The sequence below is a fragment of the Siphateles boraxobius genome, unplaced genomic scaffold (assembly GCF_051911475.1).
Source record: "Siphateles boraxobius isolate OS27281-9 unplaced genomic scaffold, OSU_SipBor_1 97, whole genome shotgun sequence".
Lineage (NCBI taxonomy): Eukaryota > Metazoa > Chordata > Actinopteri > Cypriniformes > Leuciscidae > Siphateles > Siphateles boraxobius.
In genome coordinates, this window is record NW_027509227.1 from 2,253,926 (window position 1) to 2,273,929 (window position 20,004).

A 20,004-nucleotide genomic window follows, 5' to 3' on the forward strand; every position below is an offset into this window, starting at 1 on the left:
ACTCACTCCAGCATCATCTCTCTGACGGTGGTGGAGACCGTCTCTCTCGAGCTGTCGTTCCAGATCAGCTCCGGGTTCTCGTGCGTTCCCTCGAATATGTGCACAGCCGCCTCGGGATTGTCCCGCATGGCGTCCATGAACACGGCCGGCAAGAAGCGCACCAGGGTCAGACGCACCTGTGGGAAACACTCAACACTCAGTGCAGGCAGGGAGTTATGGGTGATAAACACATCTATGATCAGGAAGACAGGAGAAGGAAGCAGTGCGGCTCCTACGCTAAAGTCTCCACACAGCCAGTCTCTCTCACGCGCACACAAACGCGCGCGCACACACACAAACACACACGAATACCAGGGTTCGTACACCTTTTCCAAGGTCAAATTCAAGCACTTTTCAAGGTCCATTTTAAAGCTTTTTCCAGCACCTTACACCACCGTAAATTATATACCAATACATAGTCAAAATTATTATTTACTGTTTTTATCACATTAAATGAGATAATGCTATAAACAGCCAAAATTGTGTTTCGTAATAGCAGAATGATCAGACATTTAAGTAAAACACCGGTTTTTATTTTTCAAAATGTATCACTGTCTAGTAGCACTGAGTGGGAGGATTTGAGCCAAATGATATGCAGCTTGGTCATGCTGGGTCATTCTGTGTCAAATCAGACAAAATCCAGGAAAACAGTTGCTGCATCCTCCTAGATTTTGCTCTAAGTTTATGCTACTGTCAGTCTTTTCACTCTTTTTTTTACAAATCTAGGGCATGCCGTACAAACTTGTAATGGTTCAGTCATATTGACGTGTTTGTCTTTCACCCTACACAGTTTGGGCTGCGAATAAGACTTTTCATTATATTAATGTCCAAATATTGCTTCCCAGATAATGTGATTATCAGGCTGTAAAACTGAAGAAATTTCAAGGTCTGAAAATATGAAGACAGGATTTGAACAGAAATATTTTACAGGCCTTGGTTCTGGGTCACAATCTTGATAAAGACACGGTTTGAACAAAATCTGAGATAGTGCAACAACTGTAATTCTATTTTAACCCAGAAGACTCTGACAGTGCACAGGCTCCTGCCTGATAAATAGCCTATATTAATTGAAAAAAAAAAAATATTTCATTGTCAAGGCATAAACATTTATCTACATAAATAGAGCAGTGTATATATTGCATAACTGTACGTTCACACCGCCGCCGGCGAGAGTGGCAAAATTCGCTCTGGCCGCCCTGCTAGCGACGCCGTGGAAAGATTCGTGGATGCTCTGATGCTCTGACGTAGATCGAACGCGTGGTCTTTTTTACAACTGTATTTAAAGGGGCCACAAAGCAAACAAGCATGTCGATCGTTATTTTTGCAGAAATTTGATCGATGGAAAAAACTTAACAATTATAGTGACATGTTTGCTAATGAAATAAACAAATTAAAAGCCTTTGTGAGGTGTGGCTTTTGTGTTCATGGTTAAGTTCATGGTTCATGGTCAATTATTTGATACTTTTATTCTCATATATTTTTATTCTTTATTCTTATAATTTGTAGTATTATGTTTCATGTTTCTTGTTGTATTTGTATAGTCCACTGGAAGCCTCAGCACCAAAACAAATTCCTTGTGTGTGCAAGCACACTTGGCAATAAAGCTCTTTCTGATTCTGAAGTGCTATTATAATTTGCATTCCCGCTGAAAAACAAGCGTTCTAGCGCGAAAATATTGCCTATAAATACTAGTGTTGCGCGCCTTATCAAATTCAAATGATCAACCTCCTCAATTTTGCTTGGGAACTAATGTGGTCGGAACCAAAGTTTACAGGACTGCGTTCTCTGGACTCCTCTCAAACGGAGCACCTCTATATTCCGATTGGTTGCCGCCGGACCGCGTCATCGCTTATTACCATAAAGTTGACCTGACTTCAACTCTCCTCGCCGCTCTCACCGTCCAAGACGCGCCGCGCCGCTCTCGCCGGAGCTCGCCACCGGCTCTCATTGACAATGAATGACTTCCGGCCACTTTGACGCTCTCGCCGGCGGCGGTGTGAACGCACAGTAAGGCCATCCTCAACCTTACAATCGGCTACTTGTATGACACAGCAATTAACGACTGTTGCTATGCACTGGGCTAACGTTAGTTAGTTACCGAGCTAAACTGCCAGTGTGAAAGCACCCTCAGTCACAGTCAGCGAATTACTAGCTAGCAGTTACTAGCGTAAACAAATACGCACCAACGTGTACACTTCGAAAGTCTAGGGTGTTTCACACTGACAGTTTAGTTTGGACCGGAACGGGGCACGGTTCGCATGAAAAATCGCTAATGTGAACGATTTTGAACGAAATCACTAACGTGAATCATCATGCGGACCCGGGTGCGCACTGGGGTACCGAAGCCGAGACTACTTGGAGGAGGTGCGCTGAGTTCGGTTGCACTCGAACAGTGCCGCGGTTCGCCTGAATATGTGAAAGCATCACGGACTCGGGTGCGCACTTGTTCAGGAAGTAAAGTGACATGCGCATGCTTTTTAGCTGATTAGGATGTATTTAGTTAATTAAACACATGTAAGGGCTGATAGTGTTGATAATTTACCTTGGATAAGAGCGAGAGTGAGTCTGCAGTGTATTCGCACACACATAGCGTGTGGACTCAGGGCAACAAATTAATGGAAATCCACTGTCTCCTGCGTTTGCAATCAGCAGAAAGACAAATGCGGCACACAGTCAACCTGTGTTGTTCACTCAGCTGCGCATAATAGCACCAAATTAATAAAAAAACAATATATTGACCCGCGTTCTGTTTTCTATCATGCTTGTGCACGTTTGCAATGACGTAAGATGCACGCCAACGCACCAGGAGAATACGATAGAATCATCAAGTTGAGTGTGAAACCAGACCAACACTGCGGGGGGCGCTGGGCACAACCGCGCTCGGCCGCAGCAAACGATTTATCTATCCATTTAAGGCGAGACACTACAGGTGAATAGGCTAAAATTTTTAACGTACAGATATCACCATGAAACTTTACCAGTTGATTACTCACATGAATAGGAGAAAAATGTATTTCAAGTTTTCTGTAATTTTATGATTTACAGAAAGCATGTTTAAATATGCTCATCAGGCTATATCTAATTAAATATGCACTAATTTGCATATATTTTGAAGTGAATTTTTTTGAAGATGAAAAAAACAAGGTTCAAAATTATTTTTGCATTTTGTTGATATATTCAATGAAAAGACATTTACAGAAGGGATCATGAATATCTCCTTTTATTACCCTGTAAATCAGAAAATACTGCCAATAGCCTTAAAAAATGGATTTCCGCCCTATTTTTAGGCATAAAATGTCATATAAATCAGGCCAAGAATGATATATCAACAAATCCCTCTGAACAAACCTTCACAATATAGTTAGGAATAGGACTGTAAAGTTTGGTGTATGTAGGTGATACAGAAGTGGAAAATCGTCACTAGGAGTGTGAGAAAAAAAACTATTTTTGAGAAAACAGCCTTTAAAGATTTTTATGGCAAAATTCCACTAATTTCTATTGAAAGCCATGAATTACAAATATTCAAAATATGCTTTAGGTCCATGTAAAATCAATGTATCACACTGTTTAACATCCAAAACTCATAATTGCTTCATCCATCACTGATCATAACATCCAAAACAACACTCAAAACATCAAAACCACACATCAACAGTCCATCACACAGGTGAATATGGGACAACCACTTTAGGATCCCACAATTACAGATTTGTTTAGTATTATATAGTAATTATATTATACAAAAACTGAAATCTGTTGTGTAATGTAATTGTTTTGTATATATAGCGTGTAAAGTATAGTATTATGTGAGGCATGTATATAATGTCAGAGCGCGTCACGTGACGGTTCTGAACAAATCACGTTGTCAGAAATTGGCATCAGCCGATGAGATTGCGCATTTCGAGTTAAATCGTCCATTTTACTTTCACGATTGGTTGCTGATAAGCAGGAAATGGCCATATTGGATCCGATAGCGTTGCAAAGGAGGGAGAGAGGTTTCTAACGGTGTGTGTGATGACAGGGTGCAGACAGCGATCGCGGAGCAGCGGGATGATTTAGAACGCCAACTTTTGTTGAATTTATGCGAAATCTACTCACGCAAACAGACAAAGTGTAGTAAAATAAAGACCTAAATGTGTATTTTGGACTTTTTTTCAGCACAAGTCTGACAGAAGACATGTTATTAAAGACAAATAGCCCAAAATCTAAAAATGTTATCCAAAATTTAAGCACTTTTCAAACCTTGAAAACACAACATCAAAATTCAAGCATTTTCAAGGATTTCAAGCACCCGTACGAACCCTGACACACACGCGCGCACACACACACATACACAGACACACAAACTCTCACCTTGGGTCCCACCAGCTTGTCTGAGGTCATCTTGGAGAAGAGCTCTGCGGTCTGTGTGCGCACCTGAGGGTGGGTGGAGTTACAGAACAGATCTAACAGGTAGATCAGCGCACCTGAGAGGAGAGAGGTCAGAGGTCACACACAGCTGCAGTGACTAAACCATCTAAGGCAGGGGTGCCCAATCCTGCTCCTGCTGATCGACTGTCCTGCACAGTTCATCTCCAACCCTAATCAAACACACCTGCCTTTAATGTTCAAGTGATCCTGAAGACCGTAATTGGTTGCTTCAGGTGTGTTTGATTAGGGTTGGAGATGAACTGTGCAGGAGCAGGATTGGGCACCCCTGACCTAATGGATTCAGAGGAAATCTGCTATTGGGGTATTACTACAGGAAATGATGTCACGCTGACCTTTGTTCATGGCCTCTGTGATGATCTTAGTGTTGGAGGTAAGGGCGTAAAGCGTCTCCAGCACCAGCTGTCGACCTGCAGAGAGAAGGAACACCAATCACGAGTCAGGGCTTTCATGAATAAATAAACTTTAATTTTCTAAATTATTTTCTAAATAAATATTCATAAATATTACAAAATATTTAGCATAGTTTTAAAAATATATCCTATGATTAAATAGTCAAACATTATCATAGATATAGTCACATAAAAACTGCTATAAAAACTCCAATTGAACTATTAAGGTATGTCCAGTCTATGACGAGTCTATGACGAGTCTATGACGAGTCTATGTCGAGTCTATGTCGAGTCTATGTCGAGTCTATGTCGAGTCTATGTCGAGTCTATGTCGAGTCTATGTCGAGTCTATGTCGAGTCTATGTCGAGTCTATGTCGGGTCTATGTCGAGTCTATGTCGAGCACTCGAGTCTATGTCGAGTCTATGTCGAGCACTCGAGTCTATGTCGAGTCTATGTCGCGAGTCTATGTCGGGTCTATGTCGAGTCTATGTCGAGTCTATGTCGAGTCTATGTCGAGCACTCGAGTCTATGTCGAGTCTATGTCGAGCACTCGAGTCTATGTCGAGTCTATGTCGAGCACTCGAGTCTATGTCGAGCACTCGAGTCTATGTCGAGCACTCGAGTCTATGTCGAGCACTCGAGTCTATGTCGAGCACTCGAGTCTATGTCGAGTCTATGTCGAGCACTCGAGTCTATGTCGAGCACTCGAGTCTATGTCGAGTCTATGTCGAGCACTCGAGTCTATGTCGCGAGTCTATGTCGCGAGTCTATGTCGCGAGTCTATGTCGCGAGTCTATGTCGTGAGTCTATGTAGCGAGTCTATGTAGCGAGTCTATGTAGCGAGTCTATGTCGCGAGTCTATGTCGCGAGTCTATGTCGAGTCTATTTCGGGTCTATGTCGAGTCTATGTCGAGAGTCTATGTCGAGAGTCTATGTCGAGAGTCTATGTCGAGGACTCGAGTCTATGTCGACGTGTCTATGTCGAGGTGTCTATGTTGAGTCTATGTCGAGTCTATGTCGAGGTGTCTATGTCCAGTCTATGACGTGTCTATGTCGAGGACTCGAGTCTATGTCGAAGTGTCTATGTCCAGTCTATGACGTGTCTATGTCGAGGACTCGAGTCTATGTCGTGCCTATGCTGTGGCGTCTATGTCGAGACACCATGCCGTGCCTATGTCGTGCCTATGTCATACCTATGTTGAGGATTCGAGTCTATGTCTAGTCTATGTGCCTATGTGGAGCCTATGTCGAGTCTATGTGTCTATGTTGAGTATGTCGAGGACTTGAGTCTATGCCGAGTCTATGTGCATATGTGGAGTCTATGTGGTGCCTATGTGGAGTCTATGTGGAGTCCATGTCGTGCCTATGTGGAGTCCATGTGGAGTCTATGTGGTGTCTATGTGGTGTCCATGTGGAGTCCATGTGGAGTCCATGTGGAGTCCATGTGGAGTCCATGTGGAGTCATGTCGTGTCCATGTCGTGTCTATGTCGAGTACTCGAGTCTGAGTCTCTGTCGAGTCTCTGTCGAGTCTCTGTCGAGTCTCTGTCGAGTCTCTGTCGAGTCTCTGTCGAGTCTCTGTCGATGTGTCTATGTCCAGTCTATGACGTGTCTATGTCGAGGACTCGAGTCTATGTCGTGCCTATGCTGTGGTGTCTATGTCGAGACACCATGCCGTGCCTATGTCATACCCATGTCGAGGATTCGAGTCTATGTGCCTATGTGGAGTCTATGTGGAGTCTATGTCGAGTCTATGTGTCTATGTTGAGTATGTCGAGGACTCAAGTCTATGTCGAGTCCATGTCGTGCCTATGTGGAGTCTATGTGGAGTCTATGTGGAGTCTATGTGGAGTCTATGTGGAGTCTATGTGGAGTCTATGTGGAGTCTATGTGGAGTCTATGTCGTGCCCATGTCGTGCCCATGTCGTGCCCATGTCGAGTACTTGAGTCTCTGTCGAGTCTCTGTCGAGTCTCTGTCGAGTCTCTGTCGAGTCTCAGTCGAGTCTCAGTCGAGTCTATGAATGTTTCAGAAGTCTTACTGGAGGGTAAGGAGTGCAGCAGCACTAGCAGATTGGGAAGAACCTGTGATTCCGCGATGTTAATGACACAGTCCTGGTTTGATGTGACAGTGTTCACCACCTACAGTTAAAGAACAAGTAGATGAGAACAGAGACAGTTGCTAATCACAGCGGTGTGAGAGACGTGTGTGTTGCAGGACATGCGCACCTCCAGAGCGAGCTGTTGGACCTTCCCGGCGCCATGAACTCTCAGCAGAGAGAAGAGCAGCTTGAAGTGTCCGATGCACTCGGTCTCCGAGCCTGCAGAGCCACACACACATACAGCACAGGTTAAACACACTGATCCTACAGGAACCGTCACAGAGATCCTCCTCGCTCAAGCACCTGTGTTGTTCCTGATGACGTTACGGAGCGCCTCAAGAGCCATCTCGGCCCAGCGCAGTCTCTGAGCGTGATGCTGCGACTCCACTTTACTGGCCTGGGTCATGGCCAGGAGTGTGTGCAGGTACTGCGCCTGAGAGCCCACGTAATCCAGCAGACTCGACGCCAGCGCCTTCGGATACTGACGGGAGGGAGAGTACAGCGCTCAACAGACACACACGGCTTTAAATTCAGACTTTGGAAATGAATACTTCCATTCATCAAGGACGCAGTAAATATATTTTTAATGTTACAAAAGACTATGTAAAATAAATGCTGTGTTTGTGAGCATAAGAGACTCAGGAACACTAACGCACTCTCACCTCCAGGGGAAACGCAGGCTGCTCATTATATACCCGGATGAAGATCTCTCCCACGATCAGCTCCTTCCCGTGTTCACTGAACAAGAACTCTGATCCGAAGCTCTTATCACACTCGCCCTACACACACACACACACACACACACACACACAGAGATAGAGAGGAGAACAGGAGCGCTGAGTGAGATGAGGAGTGTGAGAGGAGTGTGAGAGGAGTGTGTGAGGAGGAGTGTGTGAGGAGTGAGAGGAGGAGTGTCAGGAGTGTGAGAGGGGTGTGTGAGGAGTTTGAGAGGAGGAGTGTGAGAGGAGGAGTGTGAGAGGAGGAGTGTGAGAGAAGGAGGGTGAGAGGAGTGTGAGAGAAGGAGTGGGAGAGGAGTGTGAGAGGAGGAGTGGGAGAGGAGTGTGAGAGAAGGAGTGTGAGAGGAAGAGGAGTGTGAGGAGTGTGAGAGGAGGAGTATGAGATGAGGAGTGTGAGGAGTGTGAGAGGAGGAGTATGAGATGAGGAGTGTGTGAGGAGTGTGAGAGGAGGAGTGTGAGAGGAGGAGTATGAGATGAGGAGTGTGTGAGGAGTATGAAATGAGGAGTGTGAGGAGGAGTGTGAGAGGAGGAGTGTGAGTGAGAGGAGGAGTTTGAGACGGGAAGTGTGAGAGTGAGTGCGAGAGGAGGAATTTTAGGAGTGTGTGGAGTGTGTGAGAGGAGGAGTGTGAGAGTGAGTGTGAGAGAAGTGTGAGAGGAGTGTGAGAGGAGTGTGAGAGGAGTGTGAGAAGAGTGTGAGAGTGAGTGTGAGAGGAGTGTGAGTGAGAGGAGGAGTTTGAGACGGGAAGTGTGAGAGTGAGTGCGAGAGGAGGAATTTGAGGAGTGTGTGGAGTGTGTGAGAGGAGGAGTGTGAGAGAAGTGTGAGAGGAGTGTGAGAGGAGTGTGAGAGGAGTGTGAGAGGAGTGTGAGAAGAATGTGAGAGTGAGTGTGAGAGGAGTGTGAGTGAGAGGAGCAGTTTGAGACGGGAAGTGTGAGAGTGAGTGCGAGAGGAGGAATTTGAGGAGTGTGTGGAGTGTGTGAGAGGAGGAGTGTGAGAGTGAGTGTGAGAGGAGTGTGAGAGGAGTGTGAGAGGGAGTGTGAGAGGAGTGTGAGTGAGTGTGAGAGGAGTGTGAGTGAGTGTGAGAGTGAGTGTGAGAGGAGTGTGAGTGAGTGTGAGAGTGAGAGGAGTGTGAGTGAGTGTGAGAGGAGTGTGAGAGGAGTGTGAGAGGAGTGTGAGAGGAGTGTGAGTGAGTGTGAGAGGAGTGTGAGAGGAGTGTGAGAGGAGTGTGAGTGAGTGTGAGAGGAGTGTGAGTGAGTGTGAGAGGAGTGTGAGAGGAGTCTGAGAGGAGTGTGAGTGAGTGTGAGAGGAGTGTGAGAGGAGAGTGAGTGAGTGTGAGAGGAGTGTGAGAGGAGTGTGAGAGGAGTGTGAGAGGAGTGTGAGTGAGTGTTAGAGTGAGTGTGAGAGGAGTGTGAGTGAGTGTGAGAGGAGTGTGAGAGGAGTGTGAGAGGAGTGTGAGTGAGTGTGAGAGGAGTGTGAGAGGAGTGTGAGTGAGTGTGAGAGGAGAGTGAGTGAGTGTGAGAGGAGTGTGAGAGGAGTCTGAGAGGAGTGTGAGTGAGTGTGAGAGGAGTGTGAGAGGAGAGTGAGTGAGTGTGAGAGGAGTGTGAGTGAGTGTGAGAGTGAGTGTGAGAGGAGTGTGAGTGAGTGTGAGAGGAGTGTGAGAGGAGTGTGAGTGAGTGTGAGAGGAGTGTGAGAGGAGTGTGAGTGAGTGTGAGAGGAGTGTGAGTGAGTGTGAGAGGAGTGTGAGTGAGTGTGAGAGGAGTGTGAGTGAGTGTGAGAGGAGTGTGAGAGGAGTGTGAGTGAGTGTGAGAGGAGTGTGAGTGAGTGTGAGAGTAGTGTGAGTGAGTGTGAGAGGAGTGTGAGTGAGTGTGAGAGTAGTGTGAGTGAGTGTGAGAGGAGTGTGAGTGAGTGTGAGAGGAGTGTGAGTGAGTGTGAGAGTGAGTGTGAGAGGAGTGTGAGTGAGTGTGAGAGGAGTGTGAGTGAGTGTGAGAGGAGTGTGAGAGGAGTGTGAGAGCAGTGTGAGTGAGTGTGAGAGGAGTGTGAGTGAGTGTGAGTGAGTGTGAGAGGAGTGTGAGAGGAGTGTGAGAGGAGTGTGAGTGAGTGTGAGAGGAGTGTGAGAGGAGTGTGAGAGGAGTGTGAGAGGAGTGTGAGAGGAGTGTGAGTGAGTGTGAGAGGAGTGTGAGTGAGTGTGAGTGAGTGTGAGAGGAGTGTGAGTGAGTGTGAGAGGAGTGTGAGTGAGTGTGAGAGGAGTGTGAGAGGAGTGTGAGAGGAGTGTGAGAGGAGTGTGAGAGGAGTGTGAGAGGAGTGTGAGTGAGTGTGAGAGGAGTGTGAGTGAGTGTGAGAGGAGTGTGAGTGAGTGTGAGTGAGTGTGAGTGAGTGTGAGTGAGTGTGAGTGAGTGTGAGTGAGTGTGAGAGGAGTGTGAGAGGAGTGTGAGTGAGTGTGAGAGGAGTGTGAGAGGAGTGTGAGTGAGTGTGAGTGAGTGTGAGAGGAGTGTGAGAGGAGTGTGAGAGGAGTGTGAGAGGAGTGTGAGTGAGTGTGAGTGAGTGTGAGAGGAGTGTGAGAGTGAGTGTGAGAGTGAGTGTGAGAGGAGTGTGAGAGGAGTGTGAGAGGAGTGTGAGTGAGTGTGAGAGGAGTGTGAGAGGAGTGTGAGAGGAGTGTGAGAGGAGTGTGAGAGGAGTGTGAGTGGAGTGTGAGAGGAGTGTGAGAGGAGTGTGAGAGGAGTGTGAGAGTGAGAGGAGTAGTTTGAGAGGAGGATTGTGAGAGGAGGAATTTGAGAAGTGTGAGAGGAGGAGTGTGAGAAGAGGAGTGTGAGAAGAGGAGTGTGAGGAGGAATTTGAGGAGTGTGAGAGGAGTGTGAGAGGAGAAGGTGAGGAGTGTGTGAGAGGAGAAGGTGAGGAGTGTGTGAGAGGAGGAGTGTGAGGAGGGATTTGAGGAGGATTTGAGGAGTGTGAGGAGGAATTTGAGGAGTGTGAGGAGGAGTGTGAGAGGAGGAGTGTGAGAGTGAGTGTGAAAGGAGGAATTTGAGGAGTGTGAGGAGGAATGAGAGGAGTGTGAGAGGAGGATTTTGACAGGAGGAGTGTGAGAGTGAGAGGAGGAGTGTGGGAGGAGTGTGAGAACAGGAGTGTGAGAGTGAGAGGAGGAGTGTGAGAGGACTGTAAGAGTAGAAGGTAAGGAGTTTGTGAGAGGAGGAGTGTGAGAGGAGGAGTGTGAGAGGAGAAGGTGAGGAGTGTGTGAGAGGAGAAGGTGAGGAGTGTGTGAGAGGAGGAGTGTGAGAGGAGGAATGTGAGAGGAGAAGGTGAGGAGTGTGTGTGAGGAGTGTGAGAGGAGGAGTGAGAGGAGGAGTGAGAGGAGGAGTGAGAGGAGGAGTGAGAGGAGGAGTGAGAGAGGAGAAGTGTGAGAGGAGGAGTGTGAGAGGAGGAGTGAGAGAGAAGTGTGAGAGGAGGAGTGTGAGAGGAGGAGTGACAGGAGTGTGAGAGGAGGAGTGAGAGGAGGAGTGTGAGTGGAGGAGTGTGAGAGGAGGAGTGAGAGAGGAGGAGTGAGAGAGGAGGAGTGTGAGAGGAGGAGTGAGAGGAGGAGTGAGAGAGGAGGAGTGTGAGAGGAGGAGTGTGAGAGGAGGAGTGAGAGGAGGAGTGTGAGAGGAGGAATTTGAGGAGTGTGAGAGGAGGAGTTTGAGAGGAGGAGTGTGAGAGGAGGAGTTTGAGAGGAGGAATGTGTGAGGAGTGTGAGACGAGGAGTGTTTGGAGTGTGTGTGTGTCTCACTCTCTTGATGTTGCTCTCCTGCTGCTCCTCCAGGAACTCCATCAGCTCGGATCGCGTCCCGTTGTTCCAGATCAGATACGGGTTCTCCGAGTTGCTATTCAACAACTTAAGAACCTGATTGTGAGAAAACACACGAACCACAAATGAACAAACAGGCACATTTGAATGTTTATTTTATAAAACAGTTATTTCCAAACCTAAAATATGATGAGCCATGTTTCACTGCGCTTTAACTGTGCTTCATTGCGCTTTAAGCCACCCTTCAGTCGTACTGTACTGTGTGTTTGGTTTCAGTGTTAATTTCATTGACGAATAATTTGTCATTATTTTCGTTAAAAACATTTTTTCAGAGACGATAACCAAATAAAAAACAGATTTGAATGACAAAAACTTTGACGAAAATCTATTGACATTTTCGTCAACGAATAAAAGATTTGATTTGGGCAAAGATCCAGTCAGAGTGATGACTTGCGGGACCTGAGCTAGCATGCGCTCGATGCACGTCTCATAAAACCTTCAACAATGTAAACGTCTGGGAGAAAGAGAAGAGCAGACATGGATAGATCTGAATAAGAGTGACGACACAAAAGAGAGCTGTATTCAGTACGGTTTTCTGTGCGCACAATTTTAAGATTTTGTTTTCGTCAAAGCAGTTAAACACCAGTTAAATCTGTGTCTGTATTGCATGTTCAAACTTTATCATAATTCATATCAACAGGGAAATAAATGTTTTCTAAAATAGAAATTCTAAATTAATCTCAAACAAAATTCTAAATTTAAGCAAACAAAATTCATTAAGATTTTAGTCAACTTAATCTACAGTAGATTTAGTTAATGCTAATGTATTTCGTGGACTAAAAGTAGACTAAAACTTAAAACAATTCAGATGTCTAAAATATTACTAAAACTAAATGGCATTTTATTTAAAAGACTATGACTAAAACTAGATCAAAATTTGCTGTCAAAATGAAGTTTGTGTCTTCATATAAAGCCTCTAGAGCGTTGGTCACCTCGGCCGGTGAGCTGCCGCCCAGTTTGCGAGAGATGTACGGCGTGAGCATGGCGGCCAGGCTCTTGCGGATGGCAGGGTTCTCCGGCGGGTGAGCGGCTCCGTTGGGTTCTCCGACAGGCCCGTCCTCTGGTTCTTGAGCGGAGCTGTACCCCGCCAGACGGCCCAGGGCCAGCAGGCTCAGCTTGGCCAGCCGGTTCGACACCTCCTGCTGGTTGCTCTCCTGGCTGGCCTGGACGCCGCTCTCCTCCAGCGTGAAGTCGTAGCAGAACAGGTTCGCTAGCAGGTGCCAGAGGACACCGGCCTGGTACAGGTGCGTCTGCAGGAAGAAGTCCACGGCGAACGAGCTCACACACTGAACCGCCACCGTCGCCAGACGGGGCAGACCCTGAGACAGAGCAGACACGTTTATTAAATATCATATTATTATTATAGAGCCATTACAGAAGCCATTATAATCAGTGCTGCTGTCGACACTAAACTGATTTCTGTGTTTCTGACGTTCATCAAGCGCTCGTTCTACTTCTGACACGGAGAGCAAACCAATTTGCAACATTCACATTGTCGCATTTGGTGTAGACACGGTATTAGACTTTCATAAGTGTAACACATTCATTTAAAATAATTACGCAAGATCAGAAAGAGGGTCTAAAAGGCCCTGTTATTTTACAGTGTTCTTGTTACATATGTTTCATGTACTTACCATAGAAGTAAGAGTAAATGATGCATGATTACATGCAACTAACCCACAACCAAACCATAATCCTACCCTATAGTAAGTACATGCAGTTACTCAGTACTTAAATGTATAATTACACTGTAACAATGACAGCTTAAAATAAAGTGTAACCCTTGTTGCACTGTAATTACACAAATCTGAGTAACATTAATGAACAGCATGTACGTACTGTAGGGTTGGTTTAGTTGCTAATAATTATGTATAATTTGCTGTTTTTACTACAGTAGGTACATGTAACTTGTGACAATGATTTTGTTGTGATTTCATTATATTTATATTCGTGTCGAGAAGACGCTGTTTTCTGCTGAAAGCAAATCCACTTTGATGAGATTGAGATGGTAAAACCCACGCCATCGTTACTGTTTGTATCACTGTGATCAAGAGCTGAGATTCAGATATGATAATGAGCTTTTGGTTTCTGACCAATCACAGCAGAGGAGATCTTTTAGAGAGGCGGGGTTTAGAGAGACTGAATCTTCGAACAAACCGTTTCAGACTCTGAGAAATTAAGGGATGTTCAATGTGTATTATGAGAAAATTAAAGTTTTTTTTTGTTTTACCTCAGATGCATGTAAACCTGTTGAGGGCAACTACAAAACAAAGTAAAGAGCCTTTAAAATAGCATGATAGGGCCCTTTGAGGACTAGCATCTGTAAAGGTTTATACCTATTCTATAATTCTATTTCCATATTCTCTGTTTTATGGTCTATGACACTGTACAGTAGAGATGCGTGAATGGGCTATTATTTTATCCGCAACCGCATCATAAAACTCATCACCCGTCCGCCATCCATCCGCACCAAAGTTTTTTGACCAATTTTCAAAGCCGAACCCGCCCGCCATCCGCTGATTGTTTTAAGGTCTATGGGTGATGCAAGGTGCTGCTGACGCAAACCGCGAGGCTAGAAAGCTCTTGCCTGTTTTAGAAAGGACACGGATGTACTTTTCGAATGTAGATAACAATATGTGACCGATCACGGAAACTAGAGACACAAGTCGGCAGCACAACTTTCGAGCAAAATGAGAAAGAAGCGTTTTTTTTCAAATTGGTGAATTTCAATTTTTTGCAGAATCTGTTAGTTCAGATCATGAAGAAGCCTCTCCATGTTTGAGATAACAGTATTGGTATATTTAAAAGCTTACATTTTGAGGTTGAAATCGGCTTGTTTTCGGAGATTCTAGCATGCAGTAGGGGCGTGGCGTGTCATTGTCTGTGTGTATATCCATACTGGATAAGCCGGCTTTTGCCCCCGCCTCCAAGTGAACCGCATGGCTTCTTATTATGCTGCGCTCTTGCCGGCTCTATCTGATATCAAAATTCAAAGAAGATGGACGCCGCAAAGATTGTCGCAGACGAGCTGAACCGTGGCAGTTACACCGAAAATGCTTTGAAGTACTTCTTCGACAAGCCGCACTGAAATAGCGAAACTGTAGTGCAAAGGGGCCATAGCACCGGCTGTAAAAGCCTGACTCGCTCAGAGGAGGTACCGGTTCTATGGCCCCTTTGCATTCTGATATCCCTGGAATCGCTTCCCATGCTTTTACATGTACAGCTAGGGGCAGAATGGCCTCCGGTTTCCGATCGCCGCACTTCGTGGGCTCGGGAAAATGAACTGGAGGTATGGTTGCGGCGCGTGCCCTCGGTGCTTGAATACGGCGACTCGCGGACAGCGGTGGCTGGCTGTTTCATATGTGACGTATATGTGTCACATGTGAACAGGGAACAGACTTAATGGACTGGCAACAATCTCCACAGAACATGAACTGGCACAGAGAATCGAAATAGAGGATGCAGTTAAGACCTTTGCATATCGGTCTTTGTGTGTTGTTGCTGGTATACGTTGCAAATAGAGGGGCAGCACAATTGTTTTTCGCCTAGAGCGGCAGAAGAGCATTCGCTGGTCCTGGGGGTGAGTTTCCATAAACATCAAAGTTTGTCGTTTTGTGTTCATTCTAAGAACACGTACACGTTATGTTTAGTCCATGTTTAGACCTTCCCATACCTACCTTTTGTTATTAGCTAGCTCAGGAAAGAAAAAAAAGCTGTAAAGCACAGGGGGGAGCTTTACAATACCCTCTGTAAAGCTCCCTTTAGGCTTATCTAAATGAGATGTAAATGAGGCCTATTGTCACTCCTAGCAGCAGAGAGAGGTGAGAACTGCACAATCTTTAGAGGCCGTTATCTAACCTTTTAGCTTTTTTGAGTGCCTACCTTCAAATGGCCACAACTTCTCCAAATATTATCAGATTTCCATGTGTTACACATCGTTGGAAAGCTTGGAGACTACACTTTCAGAATCTAACTCAAAATGCCCCAGAACCGACTTGTGTCTCTAGTTTCCTTGATCGGTCACATATTTAACAATGTATATATATTTTTTTCATTTGATTGGTTTAATATTATATTTCGTCATGTTATCCGCCAGATCCGCGGTTTATCCGTTGAGTTCACGGCTGTACCCGTCAACTTCGCATCTCTACCGTACAGGATTCATGTTTGTACAATAAAGCCATGGGTTTTCTTACCTTGCCGTAATAGAGAATGTGACAGACATCTCTAATAATGTTGGGAAGCTCAACAATTTTCTCCCTGCACTCCTCGAACTGAGCAGCGACGCTATAGCACCGACAGATGTGCCCGCACACCTGAAGAACACACACAGACACACACACACGCTGTGAGCTCGCTCTTCATGTGCTCAGTTATAGTTGGCAGTGGTTGTGGACGCACCTGTACTGCCATGTCCTCAGGTTTGCTGGATGCTGTGAGCACAGCCACACAGCGACACAGAGCCTCCATCAGCATCTGCAAACATACACACGTTAGACAAACACACAACGTTAGCATCCGATCTCAGGCACACAGCCGGTAACTGTGCTTAACTGCTCTTTAACTGTGCTTAACTGTGCTTTAACTGTGCTTCAATACCCTTTAACTGTGCTTAACTGTGCTTTAACTGTGCTTTAATTGTGCTTCGCTACCCTTTAACTGTGCTTAACTGCGCTTTAACTCTGCTTCCCTGCCCTTTAACTCTGCTTCACTGCCCTTTAACTGTGCTTAACTGTGCTTTAACTGTGCTTCACTGCCCTTTAACTGTGCTTCACTACCCTTTAACTGTGCTTCACTGCGCTTTAACTGTGCTTCACTACCCTTTAACTGTGCTTAACTGTGCTTTAACTGTGCTTAACTGTGCTTTAACTCTGCTTCACTGCCCTTTAACTGTGCTTCACTACCCTTTAACTGTGCTTCACTGCGCTTTAACTCTGCTTCACTGCGCTTTAACTCTGCTTCACTGCGCTTTAACCGTGCTTCACTGCGCTTTAACTCTGCTTCACTGCCCTTTAACTCTGCTTCACTGCCCTTTAACTGTGCTTCACTACCCTTTAACTGTGCTTAACTGTGCTTTAACTGTGCTTCACTGCCCTTTAACTGTGCTTCACTACCCTTTAACTGTGCTTCACTACCCTTTAACTGTGCTTAACTGTGCTTTAACTCTGCTTCACTGCCCTTTAACTGTGCTTCACTACCCTTTAACTGTGCTTCACTGCGCTTTAACTCTGCTTCACTGCGCTTTAACTCTGCTTCACTGCCCTTTAACTGTGCTTCACTACCCTTTAACTGTGCTTAACTGTGCTTTAACTGTGCTTCACTGCGCTTTAACTCTGCTTCACTGCGCTTTAACTCTGCTTCACTGCGCTTTAACCGTGCTTCACTGCGCTTTAACTCTGCTTCACTGCCCTTTAACTCTGCTTCACTGCCCTTTAACTGTGCTTCACTACCCTTTAACTGTGCTTAACTGTGCTTTAACTGTGCTTCACTGCCCTTTAACTGTGCTTCACTACCCTTTAACTGTGCTTCACTGCCCTTTAACTGTGCTTAACTGTGCTTTAACTGTGCTTCACTGCCCTTTAACTGTGCTTCACTACCCTTTAACTGTGCTTCACTGCGCTTTAACTCTGCTTCACTGCGCTTTAACTCTGCTTCACTGCGCTTTAACCGTGCTTCACTGCGCTTTAACTCTGCTTCACTGCCCTTTAACTCTGCTTCACTGCCCTTTAACTGTGCTTCACTACCCTTTAACTGTGCTTAACTGTGCTTTAACTGTGCTTCACTGCCCTTTAACTGTGCTTCACTACCCTTTAACTGTGCTTCACTACCCTTTAACTGTGCTTCACTGCGCTTTAACTGTGCTTCACTGCGCTTTAACTCTGCTTCACTGCCCTTTAACTGTGCTTCACTGCGCTTTAACTCTGCTTCACTGCGCTTTAACTCTGCTTCACTGCGCTTTAACTGTGCTTCACTGCCCTTTAACTGTGCTTCACTACCCTTTAACTGTGCTTCACTACCCTTTAACTGTGCTTCACTGCGCTTTAACTCTGCTTCACTGCGCTTTAACTCTGCTTCACTGCGCTTTAACTGTGCTTCACTGCCCTTTAACTCTGCTTCACTACCCTTTAACTCTGCTTCACTGCGCTTTAACTCTGCTTCACTGCGCTTTAACTCTGCTTCACTGCGCTTTAACTCTGCTTCACTGCGCTTTAACTCTGCTTCACTGCGCTTTAACTGTGCTTCACTGCCCTTTAACTGTGCTTCACTACCCTTTAACTGTGCTTCACTACCCTTTAACTGTGCTTCACTGCGCTTTAACTCTGCTTCACTGCGCTTTAACTCTGCTTCACTGCGCTTTAACCGTGCTTCACTGCGCTTTAACTCTGCTTCACTGCCCTTTAACTCTGCTTCACTGCCCTTTAACTGTTCAAGTTCAAGTTCAAATGTTTATTTCAAACCTGCATTCAAGTTTTCTCACAAATCAACATAACAGGCTACATAACAGACAAATTATACAAGTGCATGGTTTGAAAAGGAGGTGGATGAAGCAAATGCTTATATGATTCCAAACCCCCTCACATTCAACACAAAATGCCATACAAAAACAATATACAAACAAAATAATTCAAGAGCAAAAGTATTCCTGTACAGTACATACAGAATAATAATTGTTACTATACAATTGGTATAAGACAAACAAAACAAAACAACGCAGACACACCACACACCCTTACAAAAGACACTGGCCCAAAGACTCTCTGCCTCTACACCCTCTCACCACTAGCTTCATACTGAAGGCATCATTCTCTGTCCTCTACATATTTCCTTATAACATTGTTTTTAAACAAATATTTAAAATGAATTATATTAGGACAGGTTTTTAATTCATCCACCAAATCATTCCAGAGCTTCACTCCTCGCACTGAAATACACATAGATTTTAGAGTGGTTCTAAACTTGGGCAAATGTTTATTTTTATTGCCTCTTAATGTGTAACTATGATGAGCATCTCTATCACAAAATAAATTTTGAACATTGGGAGGCAAAGAATTTTGAGATGCCCTAAACATAATTTGAACAGTTTTAAGATTCACCACGTCCTGCAATTTAAGCTCTTCCAGCTCTACAAACAATGGATTGGAATGATGTCTATAATGAACACCAGAGACAATCCTAATGGCCTTTTTCTGCAGAGTGATCAAGGGCTGTAAGTGAGTTTTGTAACAGTTCCCCCAAATTTCAACACAATAATATAAATAAGGCATAATAAATGAATGGTACAGTAGAAGTCGAGCTTTAGTGTTCAGTAAATGACATGATCTTTTCATCATTCCAACACATTTAGCCACTTTTGTCCTCAGGTAGCTGATATGGGGTTTCCAAGAGATCTTCTCATCTATTATAACGCCCAAAAATGTATTTTGTTGTACCTTTTCTATTAGTATATCGTCAATAACAATTTTAACAGGTATATTACATTTACGATTACTAAACAGCATAATTTTTGTCTTTTTCAAATTCAAAGACAGCTTATTAATATTAAACCAGGTTTTTAACTTTACCAATTCCACAGTTACCGAGGCCAAAAGTTGCTCCAAATTGTCATCAGCACAAATAATATTGGTATCATCAGCAAAAAGGATAAATTTCATTTTCGTTGTTATTTTACATAATTCATTAATATACATTAGAAATAGTGTAGGTCCCAGTATTGACCCCTGCGGCACTCCACACGTTATATCCAGAAACCCTGATTTATATTGATCAATCTCAACAATCTGTCTCCTCTCGCCTAGATAGCTCTCTAACCATTTTTTTGCTATTCCCCTTATGCCATAGTCCTCCATCTTTTTTATTAAAATCTGGTGATCAATGGTATCAAATGCCTTTTGGAGATCTATAAAGATCCCCAAAACAAATTTATTTCTTTCAATACCATCTGTAATTTCTTCCAATAAGTCAATTAATGCATGTGAAGTACTTCTATTTTCCCTAAACCCATATTGACAATCGGATAGTAATTGGTGTTTATCAATGAAGCTTCGAAGTCTTTTGTCAAATAATTTTTCTAAAATTTTGGAAAACTGTGGCAGGAGGGAAACAGGCCGATAGTTATTAAAGTAATGTTTATCCCCCAACTTTAAAATTGGTATGACTTTAGCAGTTTTCATTTGCGATGGAAAATGACCAAATTGAAAGGATAAGTTACAGATATATGTGAATGGATTTATAATTTCTTCTGCAACATTACGAACAATTCTCATATCGATATTATATATGTCTTGGGATATTTTATTCTTGCAGTCCCTGATTACTTTCATAACCTCCCTCTCATCGGTTGGAGTGAGGAACATGGTATTAGAATTTATATCAATTAGTCCCTTAATCTGTTCATTAGTGAATGGAATTTTATGCGCCAGATCAGGTCCAACATTGACAAAAAAATAATTAAATCTATCCGCGATCATTGTTTTGT

General features: G+C 44.4%; 1 protein-coding gene across 4 annotated transcripts in view; it reads right to left on the bottom strand.

Annotated features, from left to right (window-relative positions):
* Positions 1-20,004, bottom strand: part of dnajc13 (DnaJ heat shock protein family (Hsp40) member C13) — a 143,603-nt gene that overhangs the window by 19,108 nt on the left and 104,491 nt on the right. For all 4 annotated transcript variants that reach the window (XM_077225019.1, XM_077225018.1, XM_077225017.1 and 1 more), the window contains 11 exons: positions 15,930-16,004; positions 15,725-15,844; positions 12,461-12,847; positions 11,451-11,564; positions 7,621-7,737; positions 7,262-7,439; positions 7,086-7,177; positions 6,899-6,998; positions 4,803-4,877; positions 4,393-4,505; positions 7-176 (listed from right to left, as the gene is read on the bottom strand). In XM_077225019.1, the coding sequence (XP_077081134.1) occupies positions 7-176; positions 4,393-4,505; positions 4,803-4,877; positions 6,899-6,998; positions 7,086-7,177; positions 7,262-7,439; positions 7,621-7,737; positions 11,451-11,564; positions 12,461-12,847; positions 15,725-15,844; positions 15,930-16,004 (1,541 nt within the window). The remainder of the gene's footprint in view (positions 1-6; positions 177-4,392; positions 4,506-4,802; positions 4,878-6,898; positions 6,999-7,085; positions 7,178-7,261; positions 7,440-7,620; positions 7,738-11,450; positions 11,565-12,460; positions 12,848-15,724; positions 15,845-15,929; positions 16,005-20,004) is intronic.